General features: G+C 40.9%; 1 protein-coding gene across 1 annotated transcript in view; it reads right to left on the reverse strand.

The window, feature by feature from the left end:
* Nucleotides 1-23018, reverse strand: part of mtnr1aa (melatonin receptor 1A a) — a 34684-nt gene extending 11666 nt beyond the window's left edge. Inside the window, exon 1 of the mRNA XM_040147317.1 lies at nt 22730-23018. Coding sequence (XP_040003251.1) covers nt 22730-22913 — 184 coding nt within the window. The 5' untranslated portion in view covers nt 22914-23018. The remainder of the gene's footprint in view (nt 1-22729) is intronic.
* Nucleotides 23019-23221: the final 203 nt, after the last annotated feature.

A 23221-nucleotide genomic window follows, 5' to 3' on the forward strand; every position in this document is an offset into this window, starting at 1 on the left:
AGGAGCTCTATTGAGAGAAATTATGTAACTAGTCCTGTTGCAAGACATTTCAATGAAAAGCAACATCGCGTTTCATCTCTATTTTTTTTACTGGCACAGAAGTTATTAGGCATTGCCAAAGAGGTGGTCATGTCAAATTTCTCAGGAAAAAGAAACAAGCATTGTGAATTTTCTATTTTAAAGGTTTATTTCCAGGGAGAATGAATGAGGACTTCTCAATTAATGAGTTTTAATGGTGGTCAATTATGTGGCTTTGCAGTTGTTTGGATGCATACCATTTTTATGGTGGATCTTGTGACTTTTTTAATGTATAGCACTATTATTTTTTTTTCTTAAAGAGTTTTTAAACTAAGTTTATGCCACATCAAATAGGCACATTTTGTGGTCCTCTCCAGGTTTTGGACCAAACATGGTGTCATCCATGCCCTCTATTGGATACTCCCCTTACTTCCCTGCCAGCCTGGGACAAGGGTTGGCCTGAAGCCACATGACCATATGCTCAACTCATCTTTGTAAGAGCTGTTGGTTGATATGAATATGGGTGCATATAATTGGTTGTTTTTGATTTTTCCTGCTTCATACCAACCCTATTTAAATGTTGTCTATAGTATGTTTTATGATGACCCTGATGAAGACCACAAGCCAAAATGCTAACAATAAAGTTGTTCTATATAATACAAGTGTTGCTTGAGTTTTGACCTCTTAGACGTTTTCCCTTCTCCATGCACTTTGGAAGTAGGTCAAGTTGTGCCAAAAAACCTCTACTCTGCCTTTTGAATGTCCTTTCAAGCTCAAGAAGAAAATGGAAGCAGGTTCGAACACAATTCAGACAAATTATCTGCTGTAAACAGATTTTTGAGGCAGTTTTGACCCCACGTGTCCCCACAAGAAAAGTACTCCCTTAGTGGAGTAGCGGTCTGAAAGGCAGACCAGCGCAGAGCATGACAGGGGGCAAATGGGTTGGCGCAGACAGGGGGAGACAGACTTAAAGTTCAACCAGGACACAAAGGACAATTTTGAGTAGAGCGTTACGGTGACAACTGCTTCTCTCTTTCTGTATCTTTCTTAAACATACACAAACCCCAAACCACAGAAAAGAAACAAGGCGCAAACCGTGTCTGTGTCTTCATTTACAGACATTGCTTAATTTTCCAAAGGAAAAGTTAAAATTGGTGAGGAAGACAACAAAGGTCATACATATCCAGCTCTGCAGACAGAGGGCTACTGTAGTGATGAACAGAGGTACTGTCTGCAGATGGTCACATGGAGGGTGTTTAAACCTTATTCTTGTGAAAAACTGAAATCTGACACTCTTACAGTACGTCTGCTCTAATGTTGGTGCCCATGGGACTTTAAATCCAATGCCAAGACTAAACTGTGAGTCTTAGAGAAAAGGAAGAGGTGCATAACAGAGATAATTTTGTCAATGATAGCTATCATGATTTGCAGTTACCCATGTTTTCACCAACAAATATGAAACAATATCTAAACATATGCACTTGTAAAAAAAAGTTGTGACAAAACTAGAGTTAGTTCCTCTAACATATACAGTAGATACATAAGAATATTGTGTAGCCATAGTGACAGTTTACCAAAAAAAGGTGAATGCGGAAGACTTAAGGCCTGGTTACATCAGAAAGTGGTACAGCAAAATTCATATGCAGGTCTTTGTGGAAAAAAGGCTGTTCTAGAGGGTTGGTGACACAGTTACTACCATTAATGTATCAAGACGACTTGATATGGCGCCATCCCTCAGTCTTGATGCCAATTTACCCCAGTACCCACTCATGGCACTGCATCGAAAAAAATCCTCTGAAGCCCAAATAGCATTCTCTCTCTATCGCTGTAAAACCGGAACTGCCAGGACACCTCCAATTTCAAACAAGGAGAATTATTACCCCTCCACTTTCAATTTTTAATCCATGTAGGTTTTATGTTTCTAAAACCTTCTCAGAGCCCAGAAAAAGCATATTTTTATGTGTGTGGCGCCATCCCAATGCAATTAATTGAAAATGCTTTGGAAATGAATTGCTTTGGCTGTGAAATTTCACTGGTTTAAATGTTGGCGTTGCCTTTACAAACTGGTAAACGGTGATTTTAAACAACCATAGACATAAATTTGTCCATCACACTGATAAACAAGCAGCACAACAACAGAAAATGAGATTAAATACTATACAATTTTATTCAAGTAAATGTAGAGAGTAAAACCGACAATCAAAAGACCAAATTGAAACTGAAATTATCAGATGTTTCTGTCAAAAGATGTATTTATTGTAAATGTAAAATAAATAAATAAATACAGTGCCACAGTAACATTGGCACACAGTCTTCTCCAAGCACTCACATTTCACGTAGTCACACACACACACACACACACACACACACACACACACACACACACACACACAAACAGCAACCAATTACAGGGTGGCTTGTATTCCCATTTGCAATTACCAAGTAGCTTGATCCTGTCAGAAGATTGGATTGATCCCATTTATGTCATTTAGGTCCCTGGAAAGCAAGTATTTAATGAGGAGTTACTGCCACTCATTATGAAATGAGCACACTCATCATGCATCAAGGTCACCGAGGTTATTATACAATAAAAACCAAAGATCTAGAATGTTCCTGGTCAAAAGTACAATTTTGAGAAAATTAATAAACATTAATAAATTATAAAAGTACGGTACTCTAGATTTAAAGGGTTTTAACTAAACTTTAAATACTGTACATGTCTTCTACATTAGTGCTCATAGAAAGTATAAACAAACCTCCAGTAGCTGAAGAATTAATGGAAAAACCACAATGCTTTTAGTCTTTTTATCTGGAGCCAACGTTTAAATTGCATATTAAACTAAAATTACCACCTCACAGTTGTATGCCTCTGCCAACCAGTCAAGTTGCAGTTTACAGTTCAATTTCTGTCCAGACTCATATAACATATGTATTGGATACTTTGAAGAATTTTAATAAAAGGTATTAAGTTTATTTTTTGATTTGGAATATAGGTATATATGAATAAAATTTAAGCTTTGTTGTTCCTGTTGTGCTGTATGTCTGCCGTATCAGTGTGTAAATTTAGGGAAACAATAAAAAAAGAAAAACACTCAAATTCCTTGTATGTGATCACATGTTTGGTCAACTTGTTTTGGACAAGTTGTAGCCATGACAGTAGACAATACTTCAAATATGGACGTCGCTGCAAAGAAGCTACAAATTCTAAAATGTGGCTGCTACACACACATCTTCAACCAGGCAGCGCAGAAGATCTATATAATCACCACAGTTTCAAGGTGGGCACCCAAGATTAGTGTCACCAATTCAGTACCCGAATGAATGTAAAATATGGTCACAATCTCCCCTTCTGTTCGTGAGTTATGGTGTTAAATAATGGTCGGAAAAGTGTTTTTGCAGAACATTATGATGTCGCAGTGATGTTGACCTTTGACCCTTTGTATATAAAATATCATCACTTCATTATTTTATCCTATTAGAAATTTGTGTGAAATGTTGTCATAACTGGCGTGTGAATTCTTTTGTTATAGCCAAAAATGTGTTTTTTGAGGTCACAGTGACCTTGACCTATGACCTTTGACCACCAAATTCTAATCAGTTCATCATGGAGTCCAAGTGAACATTTGTGCCAGATGTAAGGAAAAGGGACGTACAGACATATGGACAACCTGAAAACATAATGCCTCCGTCCACAGCTGTCGCCGGCGCTGAGGCATAAAAATGACCTCTTTCCTGCAGGTTTTCACATAAACGAGGGTTTTAAACAAGGGCACCATTCTTCTATTATTTATAGCACTTTTAAAGCATATATGAAAACTGAGATGCTGAGATGAGTGGAGACATTTTGCTTAATTTGAAATAAAATGAAAATTAAATCATGAAGAGCAGGGGAGTCTCCCTGAGTACTTTCCTGAATTAGCAAAAACGGGTGTTTACAATTAAATTGACTACTGGTAAGAAACAGGAAGTGACGCTGTTCCGATATCAAAGGATAAACCTTTGCACAGCTTACATGTAATTATACCCATCAACCTCCACACCCTTATTGTTCACTGTGATGTCTGAACCTCACACTACTTCCTTACACTGAACATGGCCACATAATGGAAAAAAAACCAATGCAGGGTAGCTGCATATAGGGAAGGGAGGTATGACCTAAAATGTATATCACTAAATACTTTGCATATTAATGATATACAGTATATCACCGTATAACACTTTTTCCCATCATAATTTAAATAAAATGTCATTTTTAATACAGTACAAGACTCTGCAGTTGTAAATATTTATGCCCGGAGCTGAGGTTATTTTCAATCAACTATCAATATACTTTACAGTGGCTGAAGCAGTTTCATATGTGGTTGAAGTTCAGAGCTTATCACACTGCACAGCTGATGCTGAGTGTGTATCTGTGAGCGTGTGTGTGCTGTTTGCTCCATTTTCTCATGACAGCAGCTGTACAACTTCAGGAACTTGTTTTGGGTGAAATATTTGCAGGTATTAGAAACCATGAATCCAGTGTTTTCACCAGTACCTCAAGCAATCTGTCTCCACAGCTTGGAAAGCCACCATTTCTCCACATATAGCAGTTGATGTGTGATGACCTTCCACTTTGGATTTTTGTACCTTAAAGCTGCACTTATTGATATTTGTGAAAGGTGTCACTCGTAGTCACAAACCCAAAGAGAATTACCACCTAACTCTGCAGTTCCATTAAGCTCATCTAAGTATTTTAGCATCGTTCAGCTAACTTTTTTGGTTTCTTGAGCCTGCAGCTTTTCACTCTCACTGCTCTCATCAACCTTATTTCCAGTAGCAGCTGCTTTCAGCCAAAAAGCTCTGACAAACCCACTGTACACTACCTGCTAAGCAGCAAAAAGCATACAGACAAAGTTAGCGACTAGCTGGCTCAGAAGTTGGTGGAGACCAAAACAGAGTGTAAAGGAGAATGAATATATGACTCCAAATGAATGCTAATGGTGCTTTGTGTCTGCGGGATGTTTAAATAGGCAATATGTCAATGTTGTGTTTACAGGCTATTCTGCTGCCTCCTACAGACAAAAAGGAAAACACAGGCAATGAGCTGGAGCTGAAGTTCATTCTCAAACATTCCTTGTGCTTGCTGACATGTGTAATTTTGACGTAATTAAAAAGGTCATTGCAACTGTTGCTCTGCGTAGTCTGCAGATACATTTACTCTGCCCAGCATCCAATTTTTATAGATGAAGCTTCCTGTTTTGAACAATTTCTCTATCTTTCGGTCCTGGCCTCTTTAACTCTGCCCATCTCCATATCTTCACTACTTAGCATACAAATGTGCATTTCATTTAGCATAAAAAAGGAAAATTACTCGGACAATCTTCTATTGACCTATTAGTGACATTGCCTACGTTAACAACTGTAATGGTTAGAATGCAGTGAGCAGCACTAATGTTCGCAGTGCAATTTAAGTGACAATTAAAATCCATGGTACATACAGTACCTCCACCGTTGTGCTGGTTATCAAAATAATATGCTGGAGAAAGGATCGTATGAAAGTTTTAGGTAATGAATCAGTTAATGCAATGAATTATGTAACTATCCTAAAGCGAACAATCCTTTGTATATTTTGATATATTACTGCTGTTCCCATGGAAAATTGAGGTCAGACCAGAGCTTTAGTAACTGTTGAGCTTTATTATATATGATTAGTTTGTGCAGCAGTTATTTCCATCATCCCATCTGACCCCAATTGACCTGAAAGAGCTCAGTGTAATCTCCTTATACCATTGCTGGGATTCTTTCGGCATTTTTGAATGTCATCTTTTACTATGTTTTCAGACTTACATACCATAAATGTGAGGGCTTTGAACAGATGAGCCGTATTTTATTGCTGTGGTTAAAAGCTTATCTTACCTTTTTTTTTTACGAGTGTCACTATAAGCATAAGCTTTGGACACAGTCTCCAATTTCCTATTTACTGCATGCAACAGCTTCAAAGTCACATATTGAATAACCAGAATGTCATATTCTCACTAATCCCTGTATTAAAAACCCACTATCTTTTTTTTACATCACTAGTATTTTCCTCATTCATGTGTCTCTCAACCTCGCATTACTTCCTGTGCAGCCATTCCCATCATAATTATGACGACAAGATCAAAAGTTCACTTAAACATAGAGTGTGAGTGTTTGTGTATGTGTGTGTACAATCACACAAGCATAGGCACACAGAAACTGAATCTGCGTGTGGAAAAAAGCTTCTTGGACTGACAGTAAATACACAGACAAATAAGCATCATGTGTAAAAACACACAGCAGCTGGGAGACAGACATCAATCACCCACCCATGCTTATCCCAGTCTGTGTCTCTCCAACTCACAAATAGACATACTATTCTGCAACGACATTAACAAGCTAGTGGTAGAAAGGAGGACCCAAACAATCAATATTATCAGGAGAAGTCACTCCTGGTACAATATTTTTATCAGATTTTTTTTTTTTTTTGCAGCCGTGGAACAAATGGATCCTGATGTATCTGTGTTTAGCTTGTGTTTGTTTTTGTTTGTACGTGGAGTTAAACCTAAAGGATTTGTGGAAATAAGAAAAAGAAATTCAGTCTTGCAAGATAACTAGATATGCAACTAACAAATAAAATAATAATATAGAATAAAACAATCTCTAAATATTTTTTCAATAACTTAAAAGATTTCTATACAATGTCAGAAAACAGTTAAAAATACCTTTCAGAAGTACGCAGAGCTGAAAGGGACGTCTTCAAATACTCAAAGTTCTTCATTATATAAAACATAGAGAAAAAAGAAAATCCTTCACTATAAGTAATGCAAATAGGGTTGCTCAAAGCGATAGGCCCACGGAGAATCATCAGCCAACTGCAGTTCCCCTCATCTTAACAAAGTGTTTTAGCATCTTTAAGCTTATTGTTTTGGTTTTAGGGCCTGCAACTTTACTGTTTTGGTTCACTCTTACCAATCTCATCAACTTAATTTCCAAACTGCAGCATGCACCTGTATTCAAAAAAGCTGTAATGAGGCCACTGTACGCTTCCTGCCTAATATCAAATACAGACAAAGTTAGCGAAAAGTTGTTGGACATAGTGGATGGTTAGCAGATAAAAATACGATAAAAATGTTGCTCCAAGTTTGTTGGTCATGTACATGGGAAAGTTTTTGCAAACTTGCAAACTACTTCACCATATCATCTTTATAAATTGTGTCTGTTGTGTTTACAGATCCTTGCATTGACCCCAAGTGACCAAAAGAAAAAAAAAAAAAAAAAAATTCAATTAATGGAGGTTAATGGTTAAACGATCAATCAAACATTTAAGCAAAATTGATGCATTTTCTGTTGATTAACATTATTCACAATTTAGTCTTCTAGAAATTAAAACATACAGTACATTCACAACTGAGATACACGTATGCAGATGCATACACACAGACACAAGGCCCTGACAACGTTCATTCTTTAGCCCCTAATCCTACCCTTAACCCTCAGAACTACATGCTCACCCTCAAAAGTTCGCCCACAGTTAATCTAAATCCATTTCTAACTCTCATTATATTAGTCTAATCCCAACTGTGAAGAAGTGAGGATCAGTCAAAATGATCTCACAAATTGCAAAAATGTCCTCAGTTTGAATCTTAAATTGGTCCTAACAGAGACACACGCACACCCTCAAACTTGTACTTCTATCTTGGTGATTGACACTCATTGACATAATGCATTTCCCTAGGCCCTTACCCTAACCTTAACCATCACAACTAAATGCCCAACCCCAACCCTTACCCTAAACCTAACCTAGACCTAATTCTAACCTGAACCCTAAAACCAAGTCTAGCCCTCAAACTGTTCTTTGAAAATGGGTCAGAAAGTGAGGACTGGCGAAAAATGTCCTCATTTCCCTAAAATTTCCTCACTCTGAAGGGTATATAACAGGTTCTCACAAAGATAAAAGTATAAGCACACACCAAACACACACACACACACACACACACACACACACACACACACACACACACACACACACAGAGAGAGAGAGAGAGAGAGAGAGCGTGTAACCTGGCCTGAAATTATAGCACAGGGCAGTAATTTGGACTCTTAACAGGATGTTTTAGCTCCTGAAATTAATGGACACAGATGATGAATGAATGATCAAACTGATTGTGGATATGATGATATAGTATTTAAGCAACTGCACAGAATAACTGACAGCATCTGCTGCCGCCTTTCTGAAACTTAAGTGAATTACAAAAGAAGGGGGGGGGGGCAGATTCTCATACTCTGCTTTCAGTTTACAGTTTGATGCACAGTTTTACAAACATTTTTCACCCACAGCAGGAAAGCTGCTTGCATCCTCTGGCAACATCATCACCCTAACCCCATGGGTATATCACCAGCTATACATCTCTCCACACCAGTTCATGTGATTTTCCCATCCTAAGAGAACACTGTGGGCCAAAATCTGTTGTAACCACTTGATGTAACCGAAGTCTCCACTTTGGTTACATCAAATGTAGTACAGGGGATTTTTTTTAACATAACCTTGACCCCAAAACTGGGGATAATTTCATGTTGTTGTGAAAACACCAACTTAACAGCTTGCCTCGCACTCCTCTGACTATTCCAGTCCTAATACGATGATCTCATGGTATGGGTGGAAGTTCGGACTGCTAGCTTTATTAAGCTGCTGGGTAGCACCTATCTATCTATCTATACTGAAGTATTTACTGGTTCACATTTCTAAATTCTTCAAGTTTGTCAAAATCTTCAATTTGCTCATCTGTAACCTTGTACATGGGAGTAGAGCTGAAACTCAATTAATAATTGAAGTCATTTTCAAGCAAAAATTCCAAATATTCACTTGTTCTAGCTTCTCAAATATGAGGACTGGCTTGTTTTCTGTGTTTCATATCAATGTAAAGTGAATATCTTTGGGTTTCGGACTATTGGTTGGACAAAACAAGAAATCTTACTACGCTCTGGGACACTTGAACAGGCTTTTTTCATAATTTTTTTTTTATATTTTAGAGGCCGTGCATATTAATTGAATATTAAGAAAATAATAGATAGATTAATCGATGACGAAAATAATCATTAACTGTAGCTTGAAGTGTCCTCTGCCTACCTTCTGTGTGGTACCTTTGGTTTCATAAATAGAAAGTGTAGAGGCAATACACTGCATCCATAGCAAAAATCAAGGAGCTGCAACATATTCCCAGGTTGAAGTAAACATGCTATGCCAACCATAGTAGGTATGGACATTGAAAGGACTCGGCCAATTCTTATCCCTTCTCTATTCTTCTTGTGGGTTCCATGCTTTATCCAATCCAGGTATGCTCTAATATCAACACTATTTAATGTTAATACAAATGTTACATTAGATTTTTCTCCCAATTTGGAAAAAAGTATTTTCATCCGCACTGTGGTCCTTGTCACTGCTATTGGCCTGAAGAGGTAGTCGGCAGTCATATCACTCCTTTGATACACTTGAATCACTCTACTTTCCTTTCACTTCCCCCTCCCTACAATGGTAGAGAGATGTTTTCTACTTGGTGCCACCCAGGTCCCTCCAACATCACATTTTACCATTAGCTACGATAAGCACTAATCTATTTTAATGGCATGCATTGCCACCAAATGTCAAAGCATAACAGTGGCACAGCCACCCATTAAATTATCAGTATAGGAAACACTGCATTTTTCTGTTGTTGTCCAGTCCAGTAAAATGTACCCAAAGGCTTGAATATCTTTTCTTTCCTGCCATAGCTCAAGTCCCAGCTCCTGACATTAAAGCTCCATTAAGAAATTACACAATGAACCAAACAACTGCTGTGTGATGGGAAAAGTTTGCTAGTACCGCCAAACCGACTATGAATCAAAAGAGCTTTATTCAGATTGTAGCCACACTTATCTTGTTTTGTTTTGATTATTGGGTCTGTATTTGAACTGTATGGCTGTCTCCCAGCGGTTCTCATGGCAGATAGCTGAAGTAAACAACTGGGCGGTAAAAACAGAGCCAAAAGAAAAGTGAATGTTGAGCGTTGATATACAGAGGAGCCACCAACAGGACTCCGATTAGATAAAATGATAATGTTGCTCTGTGTACGCTGGACGTTTAAGTGAGCATTGTTTGCTAACATTATTATTTCAGGAATGTAGTTTCTGTGTTATGTTTCCAAAATCACTTAATACAACTATAAGTATTTTATGGGCAATGCACAAGCCTCAACAGAGGAGCTAATAGTGTCAGAGCTAAACAGTTCTCAGGAACCAGATACCCTGGGACCAGGTCTAAATGGAAACATTCTCAAATCCCATCCCTAATGACCTCATCCTTAATATGCTCTTATTGTGCAATACTATCAACAAAAACACTATCCTCTCATTACTGCTCACATCAGATGCAGAGGATGTGCCTGTGGTGAAAAAATGCGCAGTCTGTATAGTATGAACACTGGAAAATCGGTGCATCTCCATAAGTTAAGTAAACATTCGGTCCACTAAATATCAACCATTATTCACACACAAAAGAATCTCAATGTTACTGTTATATGTAATCTTACCTGTGATATGTTGTCAATGACCACTTTGGTGTGACCACTGAACTTCCCTAAACTTGCCTTATCTACTTTTACTTTATTCAGTGAACAGAAACCGCATCAAAACATTCTGGCATTGAATGACACATAGCGACTCTGGTTAAAATTAGAATCTATTAGATTTTAGGTCAACTGTGGCAGCAGAGTCACCAAAGAAGGTTTTAATAAATGTCCCCAAAGGAGCAGTGATATCATACGTATCTACTCAGATCTCCCATTTTATCACAGTGCAATTTTTTCCATAAAATGTCTCATTTCTTCATAATACTACATGCCACATGAGTTCATTCTCATATTCTCAGAGAAACTGAAGCTCAGACTAGGTCACTGAGCACTGAACAGCATGAACATCTAACTTCCTACTGCATAATTCCCCATTGCTTTTGGACGCCACCCAAAGAACGCTGGAATGAACCCAAGTGATGTGTGAATGCGTCTTAAAGTGTGACAAAATACACTAATTTAGACAATAATCACGGGGAGCATGTTTACGGGTCATTAAAGGAAAGCATACTGTGTTGAGGGAAATCTCACACGCTAAGCTCCTGCTCATTAGAGGGATGCGTAGGGCTCAACTAATTACTTTACAAACGTGACAGGCCACGAGGAATGTGTCATAATCTGCCTCTTGAGAATTAGTGTACACCTCTGCACCTCTAACTGTGACTTGTCTTATCAGAGAAGGGCTGCTGAAAAGCTATGTCAGAATCACTGTTCTCTCATAACTCTGCAGGTAAAACAAAGTCCAAGAGTCACTGACACTCATATAGCCACAATAAAAGCCCTTAACAACTCAAGTCTTCACAGTAAAGTCAGTTACAGCATATAAAGTGGATATTGAGTTCCTGTAAGTGATATTAAGTGAGACAAAAAAGAGAAAAAGGAGAGATAGAGATCTAATAGTGGAAATATTAATTGGTGATTAGATTTAATTAAATGGATGAATTAATGATGGGACTGGCTATTGGATAACAACATATCATTACACAACAATAAGTATTAAATATGTGGCTCCACAATGAGGCATGCACCTCTAGCCCCCTTCCCCGAGCCTCACCGGTACATCGGTATATCATGGGCCGATTTTAGATTATCCCCCTATATATCAGTGTAGAGGTTGGCTGATAAGTAACAATAAACTACCATACGGAAATGCCAGATACCTTTGGGATCATTTAAAAAGTGTTGTAATTACATAGTTTGTCCAACAGAGAGCACTGACAAGTTTATTTTTCAACTGTAAAATTCTTTAAATCTGCAACAACTGATTTTTTTTTACACTTGGGGACAGCAAAAACAAGCTGTATACACTATATCAACATATTATAACCTTTAAAGGAGTTGCTACAGTGTGTTGTTAGCAAACAGTTGTTCACTTAGACGTCCAGGAAATACAGAGGGATATTAGAATTCATTTACAGTTGGGTTCCTCTCCACCTGACAAATACAACTTCAATGTACACTCATTAGCTCTGTATTTGTTCTCCACCAACTCCTTGGGCTCTGTAGCTGCTAAATGCGCCACTACTTTTGCAAGCTAGTCAATAACTTTGTCCATTTACCATTTGGTGCTGAGCAAGTAGCATATAATGGTTATACCAGAGGTTTTTCACTGCCTGCTTCTAAAAACAATGCCGCTTAGAGCAGTGAACCAATACCATAAATAATTATGAGCCGTAAAACCCAAAAATTGAGGCCAAAGAGGCTTAAACACTCCATAGAGCTCAGGGGAACTGCAGAGTTGGGTGATAATTCTCTATTGGTTTGTCGCTTCTAGTGGCCCCTGTCCAATGACACCAACGTTTGATCCACTGTTAATACAAAAATACTGATAAAAGCAGCTTTAATAACCGAATTTTTGGGATCCCTATAAAATTAATGTTTTTTAATCTCCAGTATCCAGTATCAGGGGTACTGTACACTATTAAGTTGATTTCAAATGGCAAGCTTTAGCAAATAGTTATTGGAAAAACAATACAGAAAATGTTAACACTGCTGCTAATTTTAAAAAAAGAATTCTTCAGTGTTATGATAATTATCCAGGGTGAAAAAACACTACTTTGGCTTTGAAGTTAATAAGGCATATATCAAATTATTTCTCTAAGATTTAACTGACGAATGTTTACATTTCTACTGACTTTAAAATGAGTAGAATCTTGTACTATACTTTTTGTGGATTGATCAAAAGCTCATTCTAAACAACAAAACCTTATCTCACCATCTGCTATCTCCTGAGAAATACATTCATTTTCTGACAGATTCTACATGTGTAAGTTCTGACACCTCTGCTCCAAAATTAGTTGGTATTATCAAACAAAAGACTTGTTGTTTTCCCATGTTAGACCTGGCATTGTTTGAACCCTGTTACTAATTCCACACAGACAACATGCACCCGTCTAACCTCTGGATTATTTTTAGCATGTAACACCCTCCCTTCTTTCCTTTGTAGTTACTAAACTTGTCATTATTATAATGGTGCAGTCGTCTGGAGTGAATATGCAGGACGGTGCTGTGCCTGAGTGATAAATCGCCATGCTGAACCCAGAGACAGTGGTCTGATAAGGCTGAATGGGGAAGTGCCCACAGAGCTACGTCAAGTGGCATTCTTGTGTCTGCCAAATAATCATCCTTACATGCCATTCAACTGAATCAACCTAGTGGCTCATAGAGAGTGACAAGGCTTTCGAGCTGTTAGTCTTGTTAGGCCACTGGGTGAACCATGCTCTGTTTTTTGACCTATTAAGGATAAAATAACAAAAAGGTAAAGAGATAAGGGAGGATAAATTTGAAGGATAATGAGGTCACTTTGTGTGTTTGTCCTTTTTTTTAAAAATCAGATCTGAGAAGGACTGATTGAGCCTGCATATTTTTCTCTTTTTCATCAGCGGCCTGCTTTCATACAATCTGACGCATTCACAGCTGGAAGCTGCTGAGTCCAACCGCAGTCTTCCACTGTTGGCCAGTGTGTAGAAATGGTGGACTAAGTGCTTCCCTCAAGGGCACCTTGAACGCAGAGGAGAGCGTTTCTTGCTTTGCTGTCCTAATTCTCTCAACTAGGATTCAAACCGACACCCCTCTTATCGCTAGCCGGCATCTCTAACCTCTGAGCTTTTGCCACCTTGTGTATGTGTGTGTAATCAAATAGTTACCGTGAGCACTCCACAGTATGCATGTGTAACGCATAGTTCCCCTTGGATGAGCATTAGGTTTTACTTGATCACGCTGCTCTAAGCTTCCCATGTGCATCATCCCAAGCTCCTATCATTCAGAAAGAAGTTTCACCGTAGAATAATGTACGTGATTAAAAATAGCACAGGAAAGCATGGAGAGGGAGGTTAGCTGGAGTGGGGGGATGGAATCTTGAATGGCTGGAAATATGCTCCCTTGTATGTAAACGTATTTATAGACCTTATGTCTTCCTTCTGAAGTTAAACATGATCTCCTCTTAAGTGTGTGAGACTGAGAGAAAGACACAGACAGAATGAGAGCAAGAGAAAGGAAACATGAACAGGGGCTCGCGACAGAGAGGAACAGATGCCAGACGCCTGTTCGTGTTAAATTCGACCATGTCAGGCTGGTCATTGTTTAACACTTATCAAAATAACAGGCTTAAATCGTTTTGCCCATTTGGCTATTATATAACCTGGAATCCACAGGGTTTGTGTGATAACCCACTTATTGCCTGACTAGCTTGACGCAAAGCGCTATTGGCAGAATTCCTCTACAGGTATGTGGTCTGACAACGTAACGTCCTTAGAGAACGGTGGGGGTGATGGATCAGAGTGATACAAACAGACAGGGTGTCATGGAATATGAAGCCTGGAAGGTTCAATTTAAGTGAAAAGAAAAAGAAAAAATTGACTGTGCTTGTGTGAGGGTGAGTAAACTTGGGAGGAGGAGGAGGAGTACAAAGGAGGTCGCAGACTGAGATGAGGCACAAAACTTGGTGAAGGAAATGCCAGACACAGAATGTAAACCCAGAAAAAGAAAGAAACCGAGAGGTGTTTTCTCAGAGGAGAAATTTGGAAAGACACAGCACATATTCTTATCATACAGCAGATGTAAATCATACTGTATATACATAATGGATTACGGCAGACAGGCTTGTGTGTACAGATAATCCTGCAAATATTAGAAAAACGTGAAATCGTCTAGAGGCCCCTTGTAAAGAGTCGACTAAGTCAAATGAGCACTTGTTGGGTCAATTTTTCTTTCTCAGATGACCCTGGAAAGAGGCCTAAACCCAGCAGGACAATGTGGCACCTGCCAAGACTGAAAGAGTCAGGTCAAATAGAGAAAAACAAGGCAGTTTTCTGCAGAGCAATTTTCCCATGATTGTTGCAATTAATGTCACAAAAAGATAAACCCAGTCACCCATGAAGGAACAACAAACTAACATGACTGAAATGGCGATTCAGTCTTTCTCAGAATGAAAAAATAAGCCTCTGTCTGCTTTTCGATTACAGGCTCCGCCAATCTGCTGCCTCCTTTTTCTCGTCTTTATCGCCACTATCATATACTGTTTTGAACCTCTCTCCCTCTCTCTCCCTTGCTGCATCTGAGAGCGAGAGGCAGCAGCAAACAAGCCAGACAAGATCGGCAACACAGGCAATGATAACATCATGCACACAAATCCCAACTGCAGAACCGCAGCCATGCATCTGCTACCTAATTAGATATGTGCGTGATCTAATGTTTGAGTTTTAATCCTTATGAGAGCCAAAAAGCCCTTTGACAGGAAATCTGTACAAAGTAGATCTGCAAGCTGGGCGTAATTAGTGAAAAGTCTTTTACACGTTTCAGGATGCGCAGGAGCAGTGAAAGAAACGGCTAATGCTGACTATAAGTTATCAGGTGCAAAGCAGCCTCGGGATACACTAGCAGGCCCTCCTTTTTTTCGTGTCCTGGCTGACAGCAGGGGTATTAACTAATCTATAGCTGGGAGTTAAGTGCCTCATGAGTAAAAGAAGGAGATCCTTATCCTCTCCCACTCAATGTTCATTTATTCAGCTTGGGCAAACTATGAATTAATTGCAAAGTCATGACCTGCTGGCTGTTGTGGGTCCCCAATTAGTCTGTGTTTTTCACCCACTGAGCCCTTTTCTTTCAGTTCTTATACTATTAAGCTGCTCCGCCATACTGTGCCGTTCTGATGCTTGTCACAGCAATCACCACAGAAACTGACAAACCCAGCGAGCAGTCATGACTTCTCCGCCTTCACGTATCTGTTAGAGAGCAGTTGGAGTGATAGGACAGTACCAGCCAAATATGGGTTTTAATTAAATGAAGTCGTTCAGTTGCAGCGTTTGTATTACCTATTTCTTTCTTCAATATCTCTATAATGGCCGGTGGGATAAATACTCAGGATGGTATCAAATTCAAAACTAATATTTCAATGATGTGGAACAGCACAAAATATGCGACTTCTCTGAGATTGTGTGTATTTTATTAGTCATATAATCTGATAATGTCTTGGCAAATAATATACAGCAGATACATCGCAGTACCTCTTACGTCAACACACTTATACTCTCTAACCTGTGGCCTTTTCAGTTATTGAGAGCCCCTCTAAAAACCTAATCTTTGAGGCCCACATGAGCCCTAACCAAATACTGTTATACTTTACAGAAAAGCTGAATCTGCCTCATACACAAAACTGAAACTTTAAAGATCCCTTTTATACATGCTTTATGAAACATAAAAATATTCTGCTTTGAATAGTAATTTGTGTCTGATGTGGTTTTTCCATAAAAAAGTTCAATTACCTTGTCGACTGGAGGTTTCAAGTTTCCGCATAACACTTCTGTAGATTGCATATGGGTTTATGATTAGCTTCCAAACTATGCAATGAGGTCACAAAACCATTCTTGTACAGACACATCTCAAACTCATATTTGAAGTTATAATCCTCAAGATTTTCATGACACCTAACCCACTTTTAGATTCCACTTATGGTCTGAATTTTTTCTGTAATAGCCAATCAACGTATTGACATTCAGTAATTATCTCTTTATATAGTAGTTTTTATGGGCAGCGGCGGAGTCCACCATTACCATGCTGGACAAAAGATGCACAGGACACAGCCACATTTTTCGGTCGTCGATCTCGTGCACATCTGAAGGAAGAGATACGCTTCTGTTTTATTCAATCAAGCTATCAAGACAGGCCATGTAATGGCTCGTGTTTTATTTGCGCTACACGCTCACGAACGTGGCCCGAAACATATTTTTTATGTTTCAAGGTTATTTTCTTCATTTTTGCATGCATAACTGCAGTGATTGTGTAATGGGCTCTGAGCCCTGCCAAAACCCACGGTAATGAGTTGCAGTGTCCTACAATGCATCCTGCGTAGATACACATCAAGTACTGAGGCTGCTGCTGCTCCTCTGTTAACATGCTGCTCATGCTAGGCCTCCTGTGTAGACACGGATTCAGCCTCCGTGTTTAATGTTCCCTCTCTTTACACTGTGTCAAAGCTGTAATAGGTTACTGCTAATGCAAACTGATCATCCTACCACCACTTCTTCGCATTACAAGCTTTTCAACTGGCACCAAATCAAACAGGACTGAAATTGTAATGGTTACAACTTAAGGGGAAACTTTCAGCAGATGAATGTGAAGACACCATTCTCCTCTCACAGAGCACACCTGTACACCCGTTTATTCATGAAATTATCCAATCCGCCAATCATGTGGCGGCAGGTCATTGCATAAAATCCTGCTGAAACAGGTCAGGAGCTTCAGTTCATTTTCAGATCAATCATGAGAATGGGCCAAAAAAAGAGTTTCTGAAACTGCTGATCTCCTGGGGTTTTCACACGCAGCCTGTAGAGTTTACTCAAAATGGTGCAAAAAGCATAAAACATCCATTATGAGAGGTCAGAGGAGAAGAGCCACAACTGGTTCGAGTTGACAGAAAGGCCACCATGACTCAGATAACCCCTCTTTACAACTGTGGTGAGCAGAAAAGCATCTCAGAATGCACCACATGTCCAACCTTGAGGCGGATCAGCTACACCAATAAAGGACCATGTCGGGGTTCCACTCCTGTCAGCCAAGAACAGAAATCTGAGGCTGCAGCAGGCACAGGCTCAATAAAATTGTGGCTGCTGTGGCCCGCAGATATTAGGGCCAGAATTTGGCATCAACAACTTGAATCCATGGATCCAACCTGCTTTGTGTCAACAGTCGAGGCTGGTGGTAGTGGTGCAATGGTGTAGGGAATGTTTTCTTGGCACACTGTGATGCCCCTTGATACCAATCGATCATCGTGCCACAACCCATCTGAGTATTGATGCTGACCATGTGCATCCCTTTATGGCCAGTTTACTCATCTACTAATGGCTACTTCCAGCAGGATAACGCACCATTTCACAAAGAAAAAGTCATCTCAAACTGGTTCCATGAAAATGACAGTGAGTTCAGTGAACTTCAGTGGCCTCCCCAGTCACCAGATCTGAATCCAGTAGAAAACCTTTTGGGATGTGGTAGAGCGAGAGATTGGCAACACGAATGTGCATCTGAAAAATCTGCAGAGATTATGTGTCAACATGGACCAGACGCTCAAAGGAACTTTTCCAAAATCTTGTGGAATCCATGGCACAAAGAACTGAGGCTGTTTTGAGAGCAAAGGGAGGCCCCACCCAGTATCGGTATGGTGTTCCTAATAAAGTGCTCGGTGAGTGTAGTGTCAAACTCTGCACAATTCTGCACATGGAAAACACCCAAGACAAGGAATAACAAGTAAATCACATTTTTGAGCGGAGAGTGACCTATGACCTACACCTATGACCCATATGACATATGACCTATAATATGGAGTTCACTGTCCTCTGCTTAATACAACACATTTTACCTACTTGCTACGATGATGATGTGGCAAGTTTATTTTAGCCTGAAAAAATAAGAACAGTTGCACTTCCTAGCCACATTGGGATGGCTAGGAAGGGATGCACAGCTCCTGTCCCTGACAATGACCGGACCACAGCTAATATAAGAAAATGGCTGAAGTCACTGTGGATGAAACTGTAGCGCTGTGAGCCAAAGGGGAACAGCAGGGTTCACTTCAGAGGTGGGAACACATGATACACTCACCTGACATTGATACTGCTAGCAGAGGATACATTATGCAGTGTAGCTTGACAATGCCTTTAGTGTTACTAAATTCTACATCTTGTCTTTACAATACAAGTTTTTTTTGAAGCGGTGTTTAGCCATGCAGGGAACACACAGCTTTAGAAAGTACAATAAGTAGTAAACACGGCCATTCAAGCGAGAGGTGGCGCAGATGGTTCCTAAGCACGGCATGAATTGAGAAAATGATATTGTTTGAGAACTATACTGGGGATGTCTGAAATTTTTAAGAATAAAATGATAGCATAGAAAGGCCAAGGTATTTCAGATGCAAGTTCAACATTAATGTGAAAGAAATAAAATAAAAATAAAAACAAAAAAGACAGTTTTCCACCCACTTTCATCTTAGCAAAGAGACCTTAAACTAACTTTTGAATACAAATAAAAATCAGTATTCATCTCAACAGAGAGGAGACATGACTACATTCTTTGCTTTAGCTTTGGTCTGGCATAATAGATTTAAATAAAGACACCATTTTTTTCAGTTAAACTATGTTCGTGCAATCTTGATACAGATATGTGAGCCCCAGATAAAGCCTGGTCTAAAGGATTACAGTTTCTCACAAAACGAGTCTTTCAAATGGCTTACCTCATGATGAAAATAAAACAGGATGCTGTGTAATCAACATACATAACATCTACAGAAGGGGATTTGTTTTCTTTTCACAGTCATCTCTTTATTAAGCTCCACAGTTCAGAGCTAATTTATCTTTCCCAACAAAGCCAATGGATATTTAGAGACCTAAAAGATTCATTTTAATTGGAGACACGTGCAAATACCACTTAATTCTGCATCAGTGCCTCAAAATATTCTTTACACTGGGAGTAATACTACTGTACCAGACACCAGAGTTGTAATGAACGAACAGAAATGACATTTTTCGACACCTAACACTGAAAAGGATAAACTCTCAGAAACAGAAAGTGTTCTTTGGTTTATATTTACAGACATCTCACTCTCTCTTCTTCTCATTCACCAACTTAAGCTGACAACGCATGAGTGGAAAAAAAACCTAATTCCATTGTTTTCCAGCGAAGGCCGCTGACAGCCAACCTAGCTGGGCTGCCACAATGGACAACCAGGGCTGCTCAGATTTTCCACTTTGCCACTCTGCTTAAAAAATTCAAATCTTAACCCCTCTTCACATCGTGTCAAATCAGTTTAGCGTCATCTGTGACAAACAAGATACAAACAGCTCTAGGTCAAACGCGGCGGAGAAACGAAGGGGTCTCGTACCACAACCTATGTGAAGAAAAAGGCACTGCATGGCATGTCAACGACCAAACTTGGGCTACGAGCTTTGGTACTCTCCTCTGTTGGCATTAATAAAAGCCACAGAAAACCATCCCATGCAATATTTCATGAGCTAATGTTGCACTGTAGCCAAATCGGTCAGTTGCAACAATTCCCAGTTGGAATCTTTCGTCTTTTTCTTCGGCGGGAATTTAAAAACTCCTCTATCTACAACAGAACAGGTGCATTTAAGATGATTTATTGGCATCGAGCTGAGCCCACAGCGCTGATTCCGTATCCAGCCATGCAGCTCAAACAGCTCACCATGTGTTGCTGGCGCCACGCTCACTCGCTCACTGGCCATTTCGTGCACCGACGAAGGGCTCGGCCATGCAGAGACAGCAGTGTTGCTGCTGCCTGCAATATGTGACCACATCACCTGCCAGGTTTTCTACTGTGTATATTTCATTACTCATTATTGAATTTATCCCCTTGTTGTTGGACCGCTGTGCCACATTTAGTTGGTGCCAAGGAAGTTTATGCCCATTTGATTTTTCCAGAGGGGAGATTTGATCTATTCAACACCAGGAAATTGAATTCTTTGAGGACGGAAGATGTGGCCGTTAAAACCTGCTCCTGAAAGTTTAGACGGGTGCTCAGTCTAAGTCGAGTCTGGGGCTGCAATTGAAATAATCATCTATGGCATCAAATTCCCACCGGTAAGGTCCGGTACAATGAACAGCAGCAGCCCGTCCGTCATCAAAGCATTCCAACAGTGGTGAAAGTATGAATGGAGAACTTTTTTATACCAATCGATATGTCTGCCAATTTGCACGCAATTTGCCGGTGGCCTCTTGAACAGGAAATTGTACAAGGGTTATGTTAGGCATGCACGTCTTCAGAACTCGAATGGAAATTAGCAAATGCGCTTCAAGGGCATGAGTTTGGGAACCACATCATCAGCCTACGTAGACTCTATTAGTATTCACGGACAGTTTTTGCAAAACACAATTAGGCAGAGGTTTTTTTTTTTTCCTCACTTCCTCTTGATCCTGAGGCACTGGGCTTTTCCTCAAGATGTTCAGTCCGAAACTCAGTGTGGCATAGAGAAAATTGAATTATCCAATGAAGTGAATCAATACGTGGTGATTCCAGCTGGTAACCCTCAACCATATACAACATTAAAGTGGAGATAGTATCAGTTAGCTCCATGCTTGATTAAATTCCTGCCGCTGCTGCATTATGTCCTCCTTACATGTAATTAGCCATAATTACTGACACAACTTCAAAGACGCGGTTTCCTAAATTTATCTCTCCTCTTGTCTCGGATTCTGTTCCACGATTCAACGCGCACCACCGTGACTTACGAAGTCCCGTCTACTGTGGATGTATTTTCAGTTTGAGAGACAATTTCCATTTCAGGACAGCTCGGCTACGGCTGCGTCGCCGGCAGCTCGAGCCAAACACTCAAATCCAAGGCAACTGTTGCAGAGCCGCGTGTGCGTTTTTTTTTTTTTTTTATTATCATAAAGCCACGGCAGCTCGATCGCCTCCTTGTACACCCTGGACAACACTTAATATTCCTCGCGGAGGCTCTCCGCTCTCGCGCCCACCGGGGGACGGACAGCTTCTGTGACCCTAACATTTCTGCGGCGAGTGAAATGGCAGTGTCAGGAGTGTGTTTGGCAAATCCCCTTTTGCTAGAGCCTCCAAACGATGACAGCCATGATAAGTGTGGTCGCCAGTTAGTGTGCGCGGACCCGAGCACGACGGAAGCCTCTCGGGGTTCTCACGGCAGCCCTCCGTCCCCCCGGCTCTTAAATTACGAGCCTTTGGCCACCTCTCGCCGAGCGAGACAAACACTGCTTTGTCAATCTTGTCCAAACTCGTAATGATTTTTTTTTTTTTTTTTTTTTTTTAAATGACTCTGGTCGTTATCATTATTGAATGAAATCTCCTGGCCGGAGCAACATCGATTAGTGGGGAAAGCCTGGGAAGCGATGGTCCGAGCACCGCCGGGAAGGGCGCCCGGGCCCCCCCCCCCACCCCCTTGGCTTCAGACTGTGTCAGTGTCCCATCCCCTTTTCCCCTTTTCCCCTTCGCGTTTTCTCCGAACCTGCTCAGCGGCCCGCGTACTTCGGTGTAGGGCAGTGAAAGTGTAAGAGGCGAGGGGCCTTCGGGGAAGCCGAGGGGTCGACCCCGAGCTGTCCGATACAGGAAGTGTTCAACGACCGTGGAGTGAATGTCGGAGCGGAAGTGCGGGGCTACCCGCCGGGAGCCCCGCTGAAAACGACGTTATTGACGGGAGATGCGTCGCGGGCCGAACGGGGTTGTGTTATGAGGCGAGGGGCGAGCGTTTTTTTTCGCGATGCGGCTCGGATTTGGAACGAGCGGCTCACCGGGAAAAGACGGTCGACCGTTGAAATGCCAGACCAAAAAAAAAGAAAAAAGAAAAACAACAACAAAAGAACAGTTTGTTTATCACTCACAATAATACAGCGTCTAAGCGACAGAACGTGTCGCCCCGTGGTATTTCATAAAAGTGCGTTTCAGCAGCCACTTCGTGGGGTTTGTGTTACTTTAAGGCCACGGAGGGTTTCTTGTTTGGTTTGGTTCGGTTTTGTTTTTATGTCCTAGCGCAGCTGAGCGGACTCGCGCGCGCCGCGAGGGACACTCTTCTCCCGTCGCCACGCACGCACGCACGCTCTCTCTCCTCCCCTCCGCGACTCGTCGCCGCACTCACCCGCGTTCCTGAGCTTCTTGTTCCGATAGACGGAGAAGATGACCAGGAGGTTGCCCAGGATGTCCACGACGATGGTGAAGATGAGGAAGCACCCCAAAGTTGTGGTAACCCACGGCGGGCGGCTCAGGACGCTGTCGCTGGGGTCTGGCGCGGAGCTGTTCAGGTGAGACCCATTTATAACCATTGTATACAGTCGCTGAACTTTTCTCTCAGCTGAGCCGAATTCGACGTGCCGCGACTCCCCCGCGCGTCCTAGAGCCTGGATTTCAGAGGCGCCGGTGGTAGGATGCCACAGCCTCCCGACGCTTTCATCTTCATCGCTCTCCGGGCGCGCTTCCCCCCCCCCCCCTTACCCCCTACTCCTTCTCCTTCGCTCCCGCGTGGACTTTTGACGGCGGCCGTGGATCAGCTCCGGCGGTCTCCCCCTCCTCCGGTGGCCTCGGTGTCACTTCTGCGCCCGTGTGCCATTCACTTTTGTCGGCACGCATGTGC

Source organism: Xiphias gladius, chromosome 15, assembly GCF_016859285.1.
Source record: "Xiphias gladius isolate SHS-SW01 ecotype Sanya breed wild chromosome 15, ASM1685928v1, whole genome shotgun sequence".
NCBI classification, from domain to species: Eukaryota; Metazoa; Chordata; class Actinopteri; order Istiophoriformes; family Xiphiidae; genus Xiphias; species Xiphias gladius.